We start from the raw sequence: 11,977 nt of genomic DNA on the forward strand, positions 1-11,977 counted from the left end.
CATAGCCAGAGCGTTTACAAGGCACCCATTACTCAGTCCAGTCAGACATTTGGAGTATGGGTCTGTCCCTAGTTGAAATGGCCATTGGACGTTTCCCTATCCCACCACCTAACACAAAAGAGCTGGAACACATTTTTGGGACTCAAGTGGGAGGTGGAAACTCTGCAGAGTCCTCACCAAAGGCTGGACCTCCTGGGAGACTTGGCAGCTGTAAGTCTAAGTTCCAGCCTTTGAATACGCTTTTCCCAACATAACTATGCATTTGTTTTGTACTTGTAGCATATGGATCAGACAGTAGGCCTCCAATGGCCATCTTTGAGTTACTTGACTACATAGTCAATGAGGTGAGGGTTCACACAATTTTACCAGCTTGAAATGGTAACTGCTTCACTAACAGTATTTGACTCACGATAGCCTCCACCAAAGCTGCCTGGGATGTTATTCAGTTCAGAATTTCAAGATTTTGTGAATAAATGGTAAGGTGAAAGGTCTGGGGGGGGGGGGGGGAAGAAAAATATCTGAAACCACTAATATTTCAAATAATCACTTGTTTAATCTCCATTTCAGCTTGATAAAGAACCCAGCAGAAAGGGCAGACCTGAAACAGTTAATGGTTTGTGTTTACACACACCTTGTCACCATGTTGCACTTTTAAACCTTCAACTCATGAAACATTTCATCTTCCCAACAGGTGCACCCCTTTATCAGACAGTCAGAAGCAGAGCAAGTTGATTTTGCTGGCTGGTTGTGTACCACCATTGGACTCAACCAGCCTGGGACACCCACTCATGGTTCAGCAATATGACTTCCACCAGCTATTGTCAAACCTGTGCCCTTTAATCCTCTAACAGGGTTTCTACAATTTGTATAAGATAGGCCAAAAAGTACAATTAAATGTTATATTTAAATTTCAAACCTACATGCCAAGTGAAATTACAAAGGTTAAACTAATTTGGGCTGCAATGCAAGCCTGCTAGAAAAGCCATCTTTTTCTAAAGAATAACACCATATTAACTGTGCTTTAAGCCCGGCAGTATCGTGAAATGTTTGGTGAATTAAACTGTGAACATGACTCCTTTGCCTTCCTTGAAGCCCATCTTTAGATGCCTCTGTTTTAACAGGTGCTTCGTCCCAGGCTTCCAAGATTTCAATAGTTCTTGCTGTAAGATCACAACAGCACTTGGTGACATTCTAATTTACGTGCTAGCTAGTAATGATGCATTGCTCAGGACTTTCATCTTGTCAGGATTCAGAAACACAGACCAGAAGTGGGAGTATCATCAGTTTGCAAAGATACAAGTTAGGAAAACTGAAAGCAGTACTGTACGTACTTTGTTGTACAAAGTGGTGTTTCCCGGAGCACCTTGCCATTGAGAATCATGCTTAGGTTTATCATCTCAGGCCCTGGTTGGTTAAAATGAGAGGCATTAATTAAATTTACTAAAATGACTTGTGAGTTACTGTGGCCTGTAATCTGGGCATTGCTCAGGACTTGCAACTTGGTATCATGATGGAAAAACAAAAAAAAGTTCAACTTACCTGGGTGCAGAAAGTTCTATATGGAGCTCGCTCTTTAGTATTCTACTCAGGTCTGTGTTGATCATTATGTGCATTGGTCGGCTGAAATTGAAGGGATATTAGATTATTACTTTTCTGTACCACGAATGAATGCTGTGGTTTTCGCATAGACTCAGAACTTCATTCTTATCACAGGTGTCAAAAACACGGACCATGAAGTAAGAAAGCTCATCACAGAAATAGTTGACAGTTCTTACAGTGGTCAATCTATAAACTCACTAGTCAGCCTTGAGGCAGTCAGATTACACCAGGTGCTGTACAGCTCATCCGCTTGCAGGAAGCACCCAGACCATGTGTAGGAGAATCCAACATGACCACCGGGAGGCATTCTCAGAAGGTTCAGTTCTTCCTGCAGATTCCAGAAGAAGTTTACATGAGTATATAATTTTTTTTCAAAAATGTTAAGTTCCATTACCTGTTCTTACCTTCATCTCAACTGTTTCCTTCCGAGATCAGAATAGATTGTTTCGCTGAAAGATTATACATCAGTGCTGTAAACCATGTGTTATAACGTTTTACGGACGTGGCAGGAAAAGTAGTTTTAAACAAATTGTATAATGAAGTGAATTTGGGAATACTGCAGTGCTAGTGCATTTCCACCTTGAGTTCCTTAACCACAGAATACAATGCTTTCTACAGTACGTGAAAAGCACATTCTGGAATAAAAATGTTAAGGACAGGTCGAACTCTTGATTTGATCCAAACTTATTTATTGTTCAGTGAACTCCAAACATGTAAAAATTTAAGCCTTGATGTTCTTGGGTGCTCCCTTCTTTCCAGGGTTCTTCTTGGGTTTCAGCATCTTAGCCTTGATCTGTTGGAACCAAACAATTTCAGTCAGATAAGAATACAAGGTTCATGCTACAAGAGTGGTTGCTAGTTTCTTACCTTGGGATCATGCTTGAGAATTGCGTGACGTCTGGCAGTCTTGGCATATGGGTTCAGTTTGAACATTATCCTCATGTTCTTCAGAGGATTCTTCTTCAGGACTCTGCGGTTGATCATCTTCCTGCAAGGAGAAAGCAAACAATGACGCATGCCAGTACCTTTAAATTTGAGTGCCTGAGTTAGGGCATTGGCTCAGGACTTCCAACTTATCAGGATTCAGAAACACGGACCTGAAGTAGGAGTATCATCATGGCTTCAAAACCAGAGTAAATTACAAATGTTCACTTGCCTGGGTGCACGAAGTGCTTTCTGGATCTCCTCGCTCTTCAGAATCCTGCTCAGGTCTGTGTTGGTCATCTTATGCATCGGCAAGCTGAAATGGAATGTCTACTACTTAATTTGCTCCATTTACAATATAAAGTTAAATCAATGTGGTATTCAATACTTAGAATTTCATTCATATCACAAGTGTCAAAAACAGACCAAAGTAGGAAAGCTCATTACAGTAAGTACACCGACCATGCTGTTCCACAAGGAACTCACTTGTGGTTTTCAAGACTCAGAACTTCATTCTTATCACAGGCGTCAAAAACACGGACCATGAAGTAAGAAAGCTCATCACAGAAATAGTTGACACTTCTGATAGTGGCAAGTCTATAAACTTACTAGTCAGCCTTGAGGCAGGCAGATTACACTGGGTGCTGTACATCTCATCCGCTTGCAGGAAGGACCCAGACCATGTGTAGGAGAATCCAACATGACCACTGGGAGGCATTCTCAGAAGGTTCAGTTCTTTCTGCAGAGATTCCATAAGGAATTTTCAAATAAAAACTGTTCGCAAAGATTAAAAGTGCCATTACCTGTTCTTACCTCCATCTCAGCTGTTTCCTTCCGAGACCAGACTATATCGTTTTGGTGAAATATTACACCTAAGCACTGTAAACCATGTTTTAAAAAGCTCTGACAGTTACAACGTATTAGGGAGTTGGCAGGAAAAGTAGTTTTAAACAAATTGCACAGTTAAGTGAATTTGGAAATACAGCACTGTTAGTGCATTTTCACCTTGAGTTCTTTAACCACAGAACACAATGCTTTCTGCAGTATGTGAAAAGCAAATTATAGAATAAAAATGTTAAGGACAGGTCGAACTCTTAATTTGATCCAAAACTTATTTATTGTTCAGTTAACTCCAGTCAGGTAAAAAGTTAAGCCTTGATTTTCTTGGGTGCTCCCTTCTTTCCAGGCTTCTTCTTGGGTTTCAGCATCTTAGCCTTGATCTGTCGGAACCAAACAATTTCAGTCAGATAAGAATACAAGGTTCATGCTACAAGAGTGGTTGCTAGTTTCTTACTTTGGGATCATGCTTGAGAATTGCGTGACGTCTGGCAGTCTTGGCATATGGGTTCAGTTTGAACATTATCCTCATGTTCTTCAGAGGATTCTTCTTCAGGACTCTGCGCTTGATCTTCTTCCTGCAAGGAGAAGGCAAACAATGATGCATGCCAATACTTTTAAATTTGAGTGCCTGAGTCAGGGCATTGGCTCAGGACTTCCAACTTATCAGGATTCAGAAACACGGACCTGAAGTAGGAGTATCATCATGGCTTCAAAACCAGAGTAAATTACAAATGTTCACTTGCCTGGGTGCACGAAGTGCTTTCTGGATCTCCTCGCTCTTCAGAATCCTGCTCAGGTCTGTGTTGGTCATCTTATGCATCGGCAAGCTGAAATGGAATGTCTACTACTTAATTTGCTCCATTTACAATATAAAGTTAAATCAATGTGGTATTCAATACTTAGAATTTCATTCATATCACAAGTGTCAAAAAAAGACCAAAGTAGGAAAGCTCATTACAGTAAGTACACCGACCATGCTGTTCCACAAGGAACTCACTTGTGGTTTTCAAGACTCAGAACTTCATTCTTATCACAGGCGTCAAAAACACGGACCATGAAGTAAGAAAGCTCATCACAGAAATAGTTGACACTTCTGATAGTGGCAAGTCTATAAACTTACTAGTCAGCCTTGAGGCAGGCAGATTACACTGGGTGCTGTACATCTCATCCGCTTGCAGGAAGGACCCAGACCATGTGTAGGAGAATCCAACATGACCACTGGGAGGCATTCTCAGAAGGTTCAGTTCTTTCTGCAGAGATTCCATAAGGAATTTTCAAATAAAAACTGTTCGCAAAGGTTAAAAGTGCCATTACCTGTTCTTACCTTCATCTCAGCTGTTTCCTTCCGAGACCAGACAATATCGTTTTGGTGAAATATTACACCCAAGCACTGTAAACCATGTTTTAAAAAGCTCTGACAGTTACACAACGTATTAGGGAGTTGGCAGGAAAAGTAGTTTTAAACAAATTGTACAGTTAAGTGAATTTGGAAATACAGCACTGTTAGTGCATTTTCACCTTGAGTTCTTTAACCACAGAACACAATGCTTTCTGCAGTATGTGAAAAGCAAATTATAGAATAAAAATGTTAAGGACAGGTCGAACTCTTAATTTGATCCAAAACTTATTTATTGTTCAGTTAACTCCAGTCAGGTAAAAAGTTAAGCCTTGATTTTCTTGGGTGCTCCCTTCTTTCCAGGCTTCTTCTTGGGTTTCAGCATCTTAGCCTTGATCTGTTGGAACCAAACAATTTCAGTCAGATAAGAATACAAGGTTCATGCTACAAGAGTGGTTGCTAGTTTCTTACTTTGGGATCATGCTTGAGAATTGCCTGACGTCTGGCAGTCTTGGCATATGGGTTCAGTTTGAACATTATCCTCATGTTCTTCAGAGGATTCTTCTTCAGGACTCTGCGCTTGATCTTCTTCCTGCAAGGAGAAGGCAAACAATGATGCATGCCAATACTTTTAAATTTGAGTGCCTGAGTCAGGGCATTGGCTCAGGACTTCCAACTTATCAGGATTCAGAAACACGGACCTGAAGTAGGAGTATCATCATGGCTTCAACATCAGAGCAAATTACAAATGTTCACTTGCCTGGGTGCACGAAGTGCTTTCTGGATCTCCTCGCTCTTCAGAATCCTACTCAGGTCTGTGTTGGTCATCTTGTGCATTGGCAAGCTGAAATGGAATGACTACTACTTAATTTGCTCAATTTACAATATAAAGTTAAATCAATGTTGTGGTATTCAATAGAGACATAATTTTATTCATATCACAAGTGTCAAAAACGGACTGAAGTAGGAAAGCTCATCACAGTAAGTAGAGCGACCATACTGTTGGACAAGGAACTCACTTGTAGTCAATCTTGAGGGAGGAAGGTTTACGCCAGGTGCCGTACAACTCATCCAGCTTGCGGAAAGCGCTCTCAGTCCAGATGCAGAAGCGACCAACATGACCGCCGGGGGCCAGTCTCAGAAGGTTCAGCTTGTTCACATTCTGGAGAGTGATGCCTGCAAAACAAGTCCAACTTCATACAACCAGCACCACAAAATCTAGTTTAATAACTAGAGTTGTCCCTATCTGATCATGTGATTATGACTCAAGGCTTAATCACAAATTTTCAGCTGATGGCATTGGGTAAGAAAAAAAACAACAACAAAAAAATAAATTAGTTTTCAAAGGACGTGAAGTTACAATACTCCTGAGGCACAAATACATTTGGCCACATATTTGGACTATGCTGCATGAATATATGTTACACACACACACCTCCCAAAGTATTAGAACGGCAAGGTCAATCCCTTTGTTTTTGTTGTATTCTGAAGACATCTGGGTTACAGATCAAAAGAGTAACATAAGAAAAAAGTTCAGAATTCCAGCTTTTATTTCATGGTATTTACCGGCACATCTACATGTGTTAAACTACTCAGGACAGACCACCTTTTGTTTGAAGCCACCTACTTTTCAAGCAAGCAGAAGTATTAGAAAAGACAAATTAACAAAGTGAATAACATTTAATATTTGGTGGCATAACCCTTACACTTGCAATAACTGCATCAGCCTGCGACCCATTGACTTCAGACAGTTGCTTCCTTCATTTCAAAAGCTTTTTCAGGCCTTTACTGTAGCCTCTTTCAGTTCTTGTTTCTGGGGGATTCTCCCTTCAGTCTCCTCTTCAGGTGGTAAAATGCATGCTCTCCTGGGTTAAGGTCCGGTGATTGACTTGACCAGTCTATGACCTTCCACTTTTTCCCCCTGATGAAGTGTTTTGTTGTGTTGGCAGTGTGTTTTGGGTCATTGTCTTGTTGCATAATGAAGCTTCTCCCGATTAGTTTGGATACATTTTTCTGTAAATTGACAGACAAATGCTTTTGTGGACTTCATAATTCATTCTGCTGCTACCATCACAAGTTACATCATCAAAGACTAGTGAGTCCGCTCCAGAAGCAGCCATGCAAGCCCAAGCCATGACATTACCTCCACCATGCTTCACAGATCAGCTTGTGTTCTGAATCAAAAGCAGACCCTTTCTCCATACTTTGGCTTTTCCATCACTTCGGTAGCGGCTAATCTTAGTCTCTTTCGTTCTTTCTTCTCTTAATTTTAGTCATGTTCCTCCGCGTAACTGATAGCTTGCAGTTTAAACTCTGCTTCGTAAGAGTCTCTCTCCGTAGGTGCCATTTTCGGGGGTACTTAGCCAAACCGATGTTTTGCACAATGCACATACCGGCACTATATTCCTAATGGGGGCGTGCCTTTAGAGTCCTCTTTCACGCGCACCCTTCCCCCTTTAATGTCCGCATGCTGTCCTCAGTCACATCTGCCTTTCCTCGATATAAGCAGCGTGTCGGCAGGAAATGCTCCCAGTCAGTCAAGCAACAACATTTACAGATTTTGGAACTCTTTGCACACACGAAGCGCGCCACATTATAAGACGCCCCGTCCATTTTGGAGAAAATTTAAGACTTTTAAGTGCGCCTTATGGTCGGAAAATACAGAACAATAAAGTAATTTAATAACAGTAAGTTATTATTATTTCTGTCGTGTTGTAATGCTGGATGGACTTGACTGATTAGAAAACATGACCTGACTAGAGCAGTGAATTCCAACCTTTATGGAGCCAAGGAACATATTTTACAATTTAAAAATCTCACAGTACACCAACAAACAAAAATGTCACAAAAAGCGGATACATTAATTACTGCATCTACTTCCTGCCATCTAATTGAAGACCATTAATTTGTTCTCTCTGTCACTATGCCTCAATGGCATAAATAGATGAAGATACATTATTTATTGTAAATAATTTTGGGCAATTAAGTATACAAGTATATACAGTAAATGAACAGGTTATTTAAATAGACACATTGCTCCATCTTGTGATCGGCGATTGTTTTTTTTTTTTTTTTTTTTTTAAGCTTGATCGGCCCCAAAAATCCTGATAGTGTAAAGGCCAGACTCTATATTGGCACATAGTAAAAATCAAGTGACTCAGACTCTGGTGCAAAATTTTTTTATCGGGACATTTCTATTAACTCAAGGGATAATTAAAGAGATTACAAAATTATATTTTTTAGTAGCCTTTGTGTCATGAGCTGCCCTGCAGTACTACTGTTGGAGCCTGGGTGGTGCTTTGGTGCTCCTCCTCTCTCTCTCTCCCCTCCGCCCTTCCTCTTTCCAGCACCTTCCTTGGCCGCGCACCTTTCACAAATCAGCCCTCGTTACCACCTGCATCAAAGCCTGCCTGATACTGGAAATCCTGATCCGGAGTATTGCAGCTTTTCCAGCGGTACAACAGTTCCACAGTCACCAAGTAAGCTACGCAATTCCTTGTCATCATTCTGAGCTCCGTGCTTTTCCTTGTCCTCTAGTGTTTTCTCCGTTTCCCTCGCCAAGTGGATTTCTGCCACCTCGCCGCCAAGCCAGCCCTCTTCACTACCTGCCACGCATTCGCTGCATCAACAACCCGCCGGGGCATCTTTTTCCCATTTCCCTTTTCAATAAACTGTTCATCACTACCTCTCAGCCACCACCTGCTCTTGGGTCCAGTCTCAAGCCGTTCGTGACACTTTGAGGAATAGTACTATTGACTACACCACCCCAACCTGAAACATGAAACCATGAATACTTACCAGGAATATTTCTGAAAGCCTTGGTGACACCAGCATCTTGGTTATAGATGATACAAGGCCCTCTGCGTTGAATGCGTCGTCGATTCCTCATCTTACCCTTTCCGGCACGCATGCGCTGAGAGGCGTAGACCTGATAATTGGAGGTTCACAATGTTAGGCAAAGGACTAAAACGTTTGCATACGTTTGGCTTAATCAAACAAATGCTATATGCCACTATTAAATTACCCACATCCATTGTGCACTGTTTCAGTCAGTCAAGTGACAATATAGTGCTTAAAAGAATAGCAATATATATAATACATAGAATACAATTCAATCAAATTCTTGGAACTGGACACTACCTTCTTTATGTCATTCCAGGCTTTCAGCTTCTTCAGCAGGAGCACTGCCTCCTTGGTTTTCTTGTAGCCCTCGACTTTGTCTTCAACCACCAAAGGGACTTCTGGGATTTCCTCAACACGGTGTCCTGTAGAGGACATCATGTCAACATTTGGCAGACAACACCACAACTATAAAAGACTTTCGTTGAACAATGCTCAGATTTAAACGCACATCACCACCCTGTGACAGATTTGAGACAGCAGGCAACTGTCAACTGTTCACAGGGTCAGACGCAAATTACACCATCATGGCAAGTGGTAGTATTAGGTAGTAGAATTAAACCATCAGTTTGGGATTGTAATCAATTTAAGGCTGTGCTCACCCTTGGACATGACAAGCGCAGGGATGGCAGTAGCAGCCAGAGCAGAGCAGAGGGCATAACGCTTCTGGGTCGTGTTGATCCTGCGGTGCCAACGACGCCAGGTCTTGGTGGGGGCAAACATGCGCCCTCCACGACACATCTTTTAGCAAAATCAAGGTCATTAAGCAAACACTGACACAATACTTAAATATACTTACATGCTCAGAAACAATGTTCGTCAGTCAACTGAGCCAGTATTTGACAGCAGGCATTCTGTCACTGGACGCAGTGTCGGACGCAAATTACACCATCAGTGCAAGTTTGACAATTACCGCGCAGTTGCACAGTTTAACTGAAAAAGGATACGTTTCCAAAGGCACCCTGGCCAGAACGGTGAGTACCACCACCCCTCACACGAGGGATACGGGCCACAGCCCTTCCTGTACCCCAGGACTCAGCACTGGTCTGGTGGCCTAAAATAAAGAAGTCACTGCATAACTGACATCATGGTATAAGAACTTTATATATCAGTACCGAACGCAGTTTATTCAGACAAGCAAACACCAAAGATGTGAAAAAGGTGCCCCCCCCCCCAAAAAAAAAAAAAATTTGGGGGGGTCCCAGGCTCCCGCAGAGAATGTTTATGATTTTGACATAAATTAAGCAATCTGGAAGAATGAAGAGTACAATAAGGCAAAATAAACAACATTTCTTCATGCAGAAAAACATTTACACCGCTCAAGTACATGTTGATGTACAAATTTAAGATTAAAATTTAATTTGCCTCATTTCTTTGCTTTTTTGTTTTGGCCTCCAACATGAGCCAGGCTTATCTCCAACTGCATCGGATGCCTGGTTCAAGCTGTGCCACATGAATAGCACCCTCCTCTTTAAGCACTCTCATTCTGGAAAATAATTGACTAAAATCAGTCTGTTACACAATTGACAACTTGAAAGGCTAATCCCAAATGCATCCACCAGGAAAAAATTAAATACAATATTTTGCTGTTTTTATTGGCCATTGCTAAATTTGAAGTTAGTTCACTCTTTCTTGTGACATAATCCCTAACATCTTAATACATTTAACATCCGTAAACTAATTTTATAAATGTAGGTACGTTTCCTACTTCTTGTCGCCGATGTTATGTGTGCTCCGCTGTTCCACTGGGACCACAACCAAGGCCACGAACCGCAGCACCTCAACGCGAAAATAGAAAAGACCAGTGCAACAAATACGACACTGGCTGATCTGATGAGTAAAAATGTTGCTTAAATGCAAGAGTAGCAATAGCGGATGTACGATAGCCAAAATATTGTACTCAAGTAAGAATACTGTTAATTGTCAATGTGACAAGTAATTGTCAATGTGACAATTACAAGTCAAGTAAAAAGTAGTCCTCCCAAAAAATTCCTTGAGTAAAATGTACACGGTGAAATAATTACCCAAGTACTGAGTAAACAGTGAGTAACTTCTCATTTTTAACCATAGCATACACACACACACACAAAGTAAAACGCTAATTCTGATGTTGCTGTGTGTGGGCATTTGTGTATGCACAGTTACAATGACAAAACATCTGCAATTTACTGCATGGTGTTTTCTCAAGTTATAAGTGAGCTGAAATGTTCACATTTGGGCAGACAGTGCCAGGCAAATACTACAATACATGAAAGCTGTTGTTTTTGTTAGTCTTAATGGTAACGACGACCTTCCCAACATGGCCGCCACACTGGCACGACGATCAGCCGGGCTGGCCTATCTAGCGTTAATACGCCGAAAGACGACTGATTTGCATGTATGTTTACGCCGAAAGACGACTGATTGGCATGTATGTTTATTGCACTCACCTGCCAGTGCGCTGACTGCATAGGGCTGGCGACTGTTCTTGCGCATGTTGGTATGCACAAAATTCACAACATCAGGGCGAATGGGAGCCCTGAACACTGCAGGCAGGACAATATTCTTGCCTGAGGAGTCTCCTTTTTCGGAATAAACCGAGATGAGGGGTCGGGCACAGGCCTACAAAGTAAAAATCATTATTTACCTTCGGCATCTATTGGATATTATGAGTACACGGAGTCATTATGCAGCTGTAATTGGCATCAAATTAATGCAATTTGAGTCTACATAAATCAACCTACTTAAAATTTAATAAACAACAATATGTCAGTTATCTTTTACTTAGTTTCGCTCACGGTGTGAATTTCTGGAAAGCAAGACGAACAGGGCCTGTTCGCTCGCTCACACTAGTCAGCCAAAGTAGCGCTATAACCTGCATGGTATTTAATTTAAGACTTTATGACGAATACATGCAAAATAAAAAAAACTAGACAAACAAGAGGAGCAATTAGCTTGTCTGGAGTTTATTGCAAAATAGTATTTGGCTGCCGTAGAAGAGCTACGGAAAAAGCCGACACACGTGTCACAAGGAGCCTGGCAGTACTAGTTCAAAATGGCTCCCTCGTACGAGTTGCTCTGGCCGGGAGTAGTGCCGCTCCAAACTTTCATTATAGGTGAAAATAATCCCTCGCGAAGATACAGTTCTAACAAAAACACGACATTTACGTTACAAAAACAAAATTACAGTTGTTTCTCACCATAATCGTTATTTCCGCTTCGGCTCGCCGAGAACCACGCTCCTCACGTTATGTCGGCCAGAGAAAAAAAGGAAGCGTGTTCTCCGCCCTCAAAGGTTTATGCCTCCGCCGAAAAGAACACCACTTCCGCCAAAAGCCTTATATTGACAAAGGCAATTTAACAACCGCAAAATACATGTTTTATATTTAATACTACTCT

The 11,977-nt window shown here is 41.4% G+C and overlaps 3 protein-coding genes and 8 non-coding genes across 12 annotated transcripts in view; 1 reads left to right on the forward strand and 10 right to left on the reverse strand.

The window, feature by feature from the left end:
• Window positions 1-5,256, forward strand: part of map2k1 (mitogen-activated protein kinase kinase 1) — a 14,760-nt gene extending 9,504 nt beyond the window's left edge. Inside the window, exons 7-11 of the mRNA XM_061675940.1 lie at window positions 6-210; window positions 280-344; window positions 415-476; window positions 568-613; window positions 692-5,256. Of these exons, the coding sequence (XP_061531924.1) occupies window positions 6-210; window positions 280-344; window positions 415-476; window positions 568-613; window positions 692-805 (492 nt within the window). The 3' untranslated portion in view covers window positions 806-5,256. The remainder of the gene's footprint in view (window positions 1-5; window positions 211-279; window positions 345-414; window positions 477-567; window positions 614-691) is intronic.
• On the reverse strand, window positions 1,687-1,758 carry LOC133403412 (small nucleolar RNA SNORD18). The gene has a single exon (XR_009768677.1). It is a non-coding gene; the product is annotated as a small nucleolar RNA SNORD18 (small nucleolar RNA).
• On the reverse strand, window positions 2,281-4,925 carry LOC133402356 (large ribosomal subunit protein uL4A-like). Of its 2 annotated transcripts, none has more exons than XM_061675943.1 (5): window positions 3,818-3,938; window positions 3,133-3,743; window positions 2,756-2,839; window positions 2,467-2,587; window positions 2,281-2,392 (listed from the first exon to the last, which is right to left on the reverse strand). In XM_061675943.1, the coding sequence occupies exons 3-5, from the start codon at window positions 2,830-2,832 to the stop codon at window positions 2,321-2,323; spliced, it is 270 nt and encodes an 89-aa protein (XP_061531927.1). In that variant the 5' UTR covers window positions 2,833-2,839; window positions 3,133-3,743; window positions 3,818-3,938; the 3' UTR covers window positions 2,281-2,320. The 2 variants fall into 2 exon arrangements, with proteins under 2 accessions (XP_061531927.1, XP_061531926.1); XM_061675942.1 differs by lacking the exons at window positions 2,281-2,392; window positions 2,467-2,587; window positions 2,756-2,839 and adding exons at window positions 4,107-4,190; window positions 4,484-4,613; window positions 4,688-4,925 and having other exon boundaries at window positions 3,622-3,743.
• On the reverse strand, window positions 2,655-2,722 carry LOC133403415 (small nucleolar RNA SNORD18). The gene has a single exon (XR_009768680.1). It is a non-coding gene; the product is annotated as a small nucleolar RNA SNORD18 (small nucleolar RNA).
• LOC133403413 (small nucleolar RNA SNORD18) lies at window positions 3,022-3,093 on the reverse strand. The gene has a single exon (XR_009768678.1). It is a non-coding gene; the product is annotated as a small nucleolar RNA SNORD18 (small nucleolar RNA).
• Window positions 4,006-4,073, reverse strand: LOC133403416 (small nucleolar RNA SNORD18). Its single transcript, XR_009768681.1, has one exon. It is a non-coding gene; the product is annotated as a small nucleolar RNA SNORD18 (small nucleolar RNA).
• On the reverse strand, window positions 4,373-4,444 carry LOC133403414 (small nucleolar RNA SNORD18). The gene has a single exon (XR_009768679.1). It is a non-coding gene; the product is annotated as a small nucleolar RNA SNORD18 (small nucleolar RNA).
• On the reverse strand, window positions 4,975-11,886 carry LOC133402355 (large ribosomal subunit protein uL4A). The gene is made up of 10 exons (XM_061675941.1): window positions 11,779-11,886; window positions 11,029-11,200; window positions 9,547-9,653; window positions 9,202-9,340; window positions 8,840-8,964; window positions 8,498-8,627; window positions 5,719-5,875; window positions 5,460-5,543; window positions 5,171-5,291; window positions 4,975-5,096 (listed from the first exon to the last, which is right to left on the reverse strand). The coding sequence occupies exons 1-10, from the start codon at window positions 11,779-11,781 to the stop codon at window positions 5,025-5,027; spliced, it is 1,110 nt and encodes a 369-aa protein (XP_061531925.1). The 5' UTR covers window positions 11,782-11,886; the 3' UTR covers window positions 4,975-5,024.
• On the reverse strand, window positions 5,359-5,426 carry LOC133403417 (small nucleolar RNA SNORD18). The gene has a single exon (XR_009768682.1). It is a non-coding gene; the product is annotated as a small nucleolar RNA SNORD18 (small nucleolar RNA).
• Window positions 9,032-9,132, reverse strand: LOC133403420 (small nucleolar RNA SNORD16). The gene has a single exon (XR_009768684.1). It is a non-coding gene; the product is annotated as a small nucleolar RNA SNORD16 (small nucleolar RNA).
• Window positions 9,400-9,498, reverse strand: LOC133403419 (small nucleolar RNA SNORD16). The gene has a single exon (XR_009768683.1). It is a non-coding gene; the product is annotated as a small nucleolar RNA SNORD16 (small nucleolar RNA).
• Window positions 11,887-11,977: the final 91 nt, after the last annotated feature.

This window comes from Phycodurus eques, chromosome 5, assembly GCF_024500275.1.
Source record: "Phycodurus eques isolate BA_2022a chromosome 5, UOR_Pequ_1.1, whole genome shotgun sequence".
In the NCBI taxonomy this organism is placed as follows: Eukaryota; Metazoa; Chordata; class Actinopteri; order Syngnathiformes; family Syngnathidae; genus Phycodurus; species Phycodurus eques.

Bases quoted from the DNA above. Each gene is read 5' to 3' on its own strand.
- LOC133402356 (XM_061675943.1), bottom strand. From the start codon at position 2,832: ATGCATAAGATGACCAACACAGACCTGAGCAGGATTCTGAAGAGCGAG. The intron at 2,588-2,755 runs GCAAGTGAACAT...TTCTCCTTGCAG, and splicing joins AAAGCACTTCGTGCACCCAG to GAAGATGATCAACCGCAGAG. The intron at 2,393-2,466 runs GTAAGAAACTAG...TGGTTCCAACAG, and splicing joins TTCTCAAGCATGATCCCAAG to ATCAAGGCTAAGATGCTGAA.
- LOC133402355 (XM_061675941.1), bottom strand. The intron at 9,341-9,546 runs GTATCCTTTTTC...TTTTGCTAAAAG, and splicing joins GCCAGGGTGCCTTTGGAAAC to ATGTGTCGTGGAGGGCGCAT. The intron at 5,097-5,170 runs GTAAGAAACTAG...TGGTTCCAACAG, and splicing joins TTCTCAAGCATGATCCCAAA to ATCAAGGCTAAGATGCTGAA.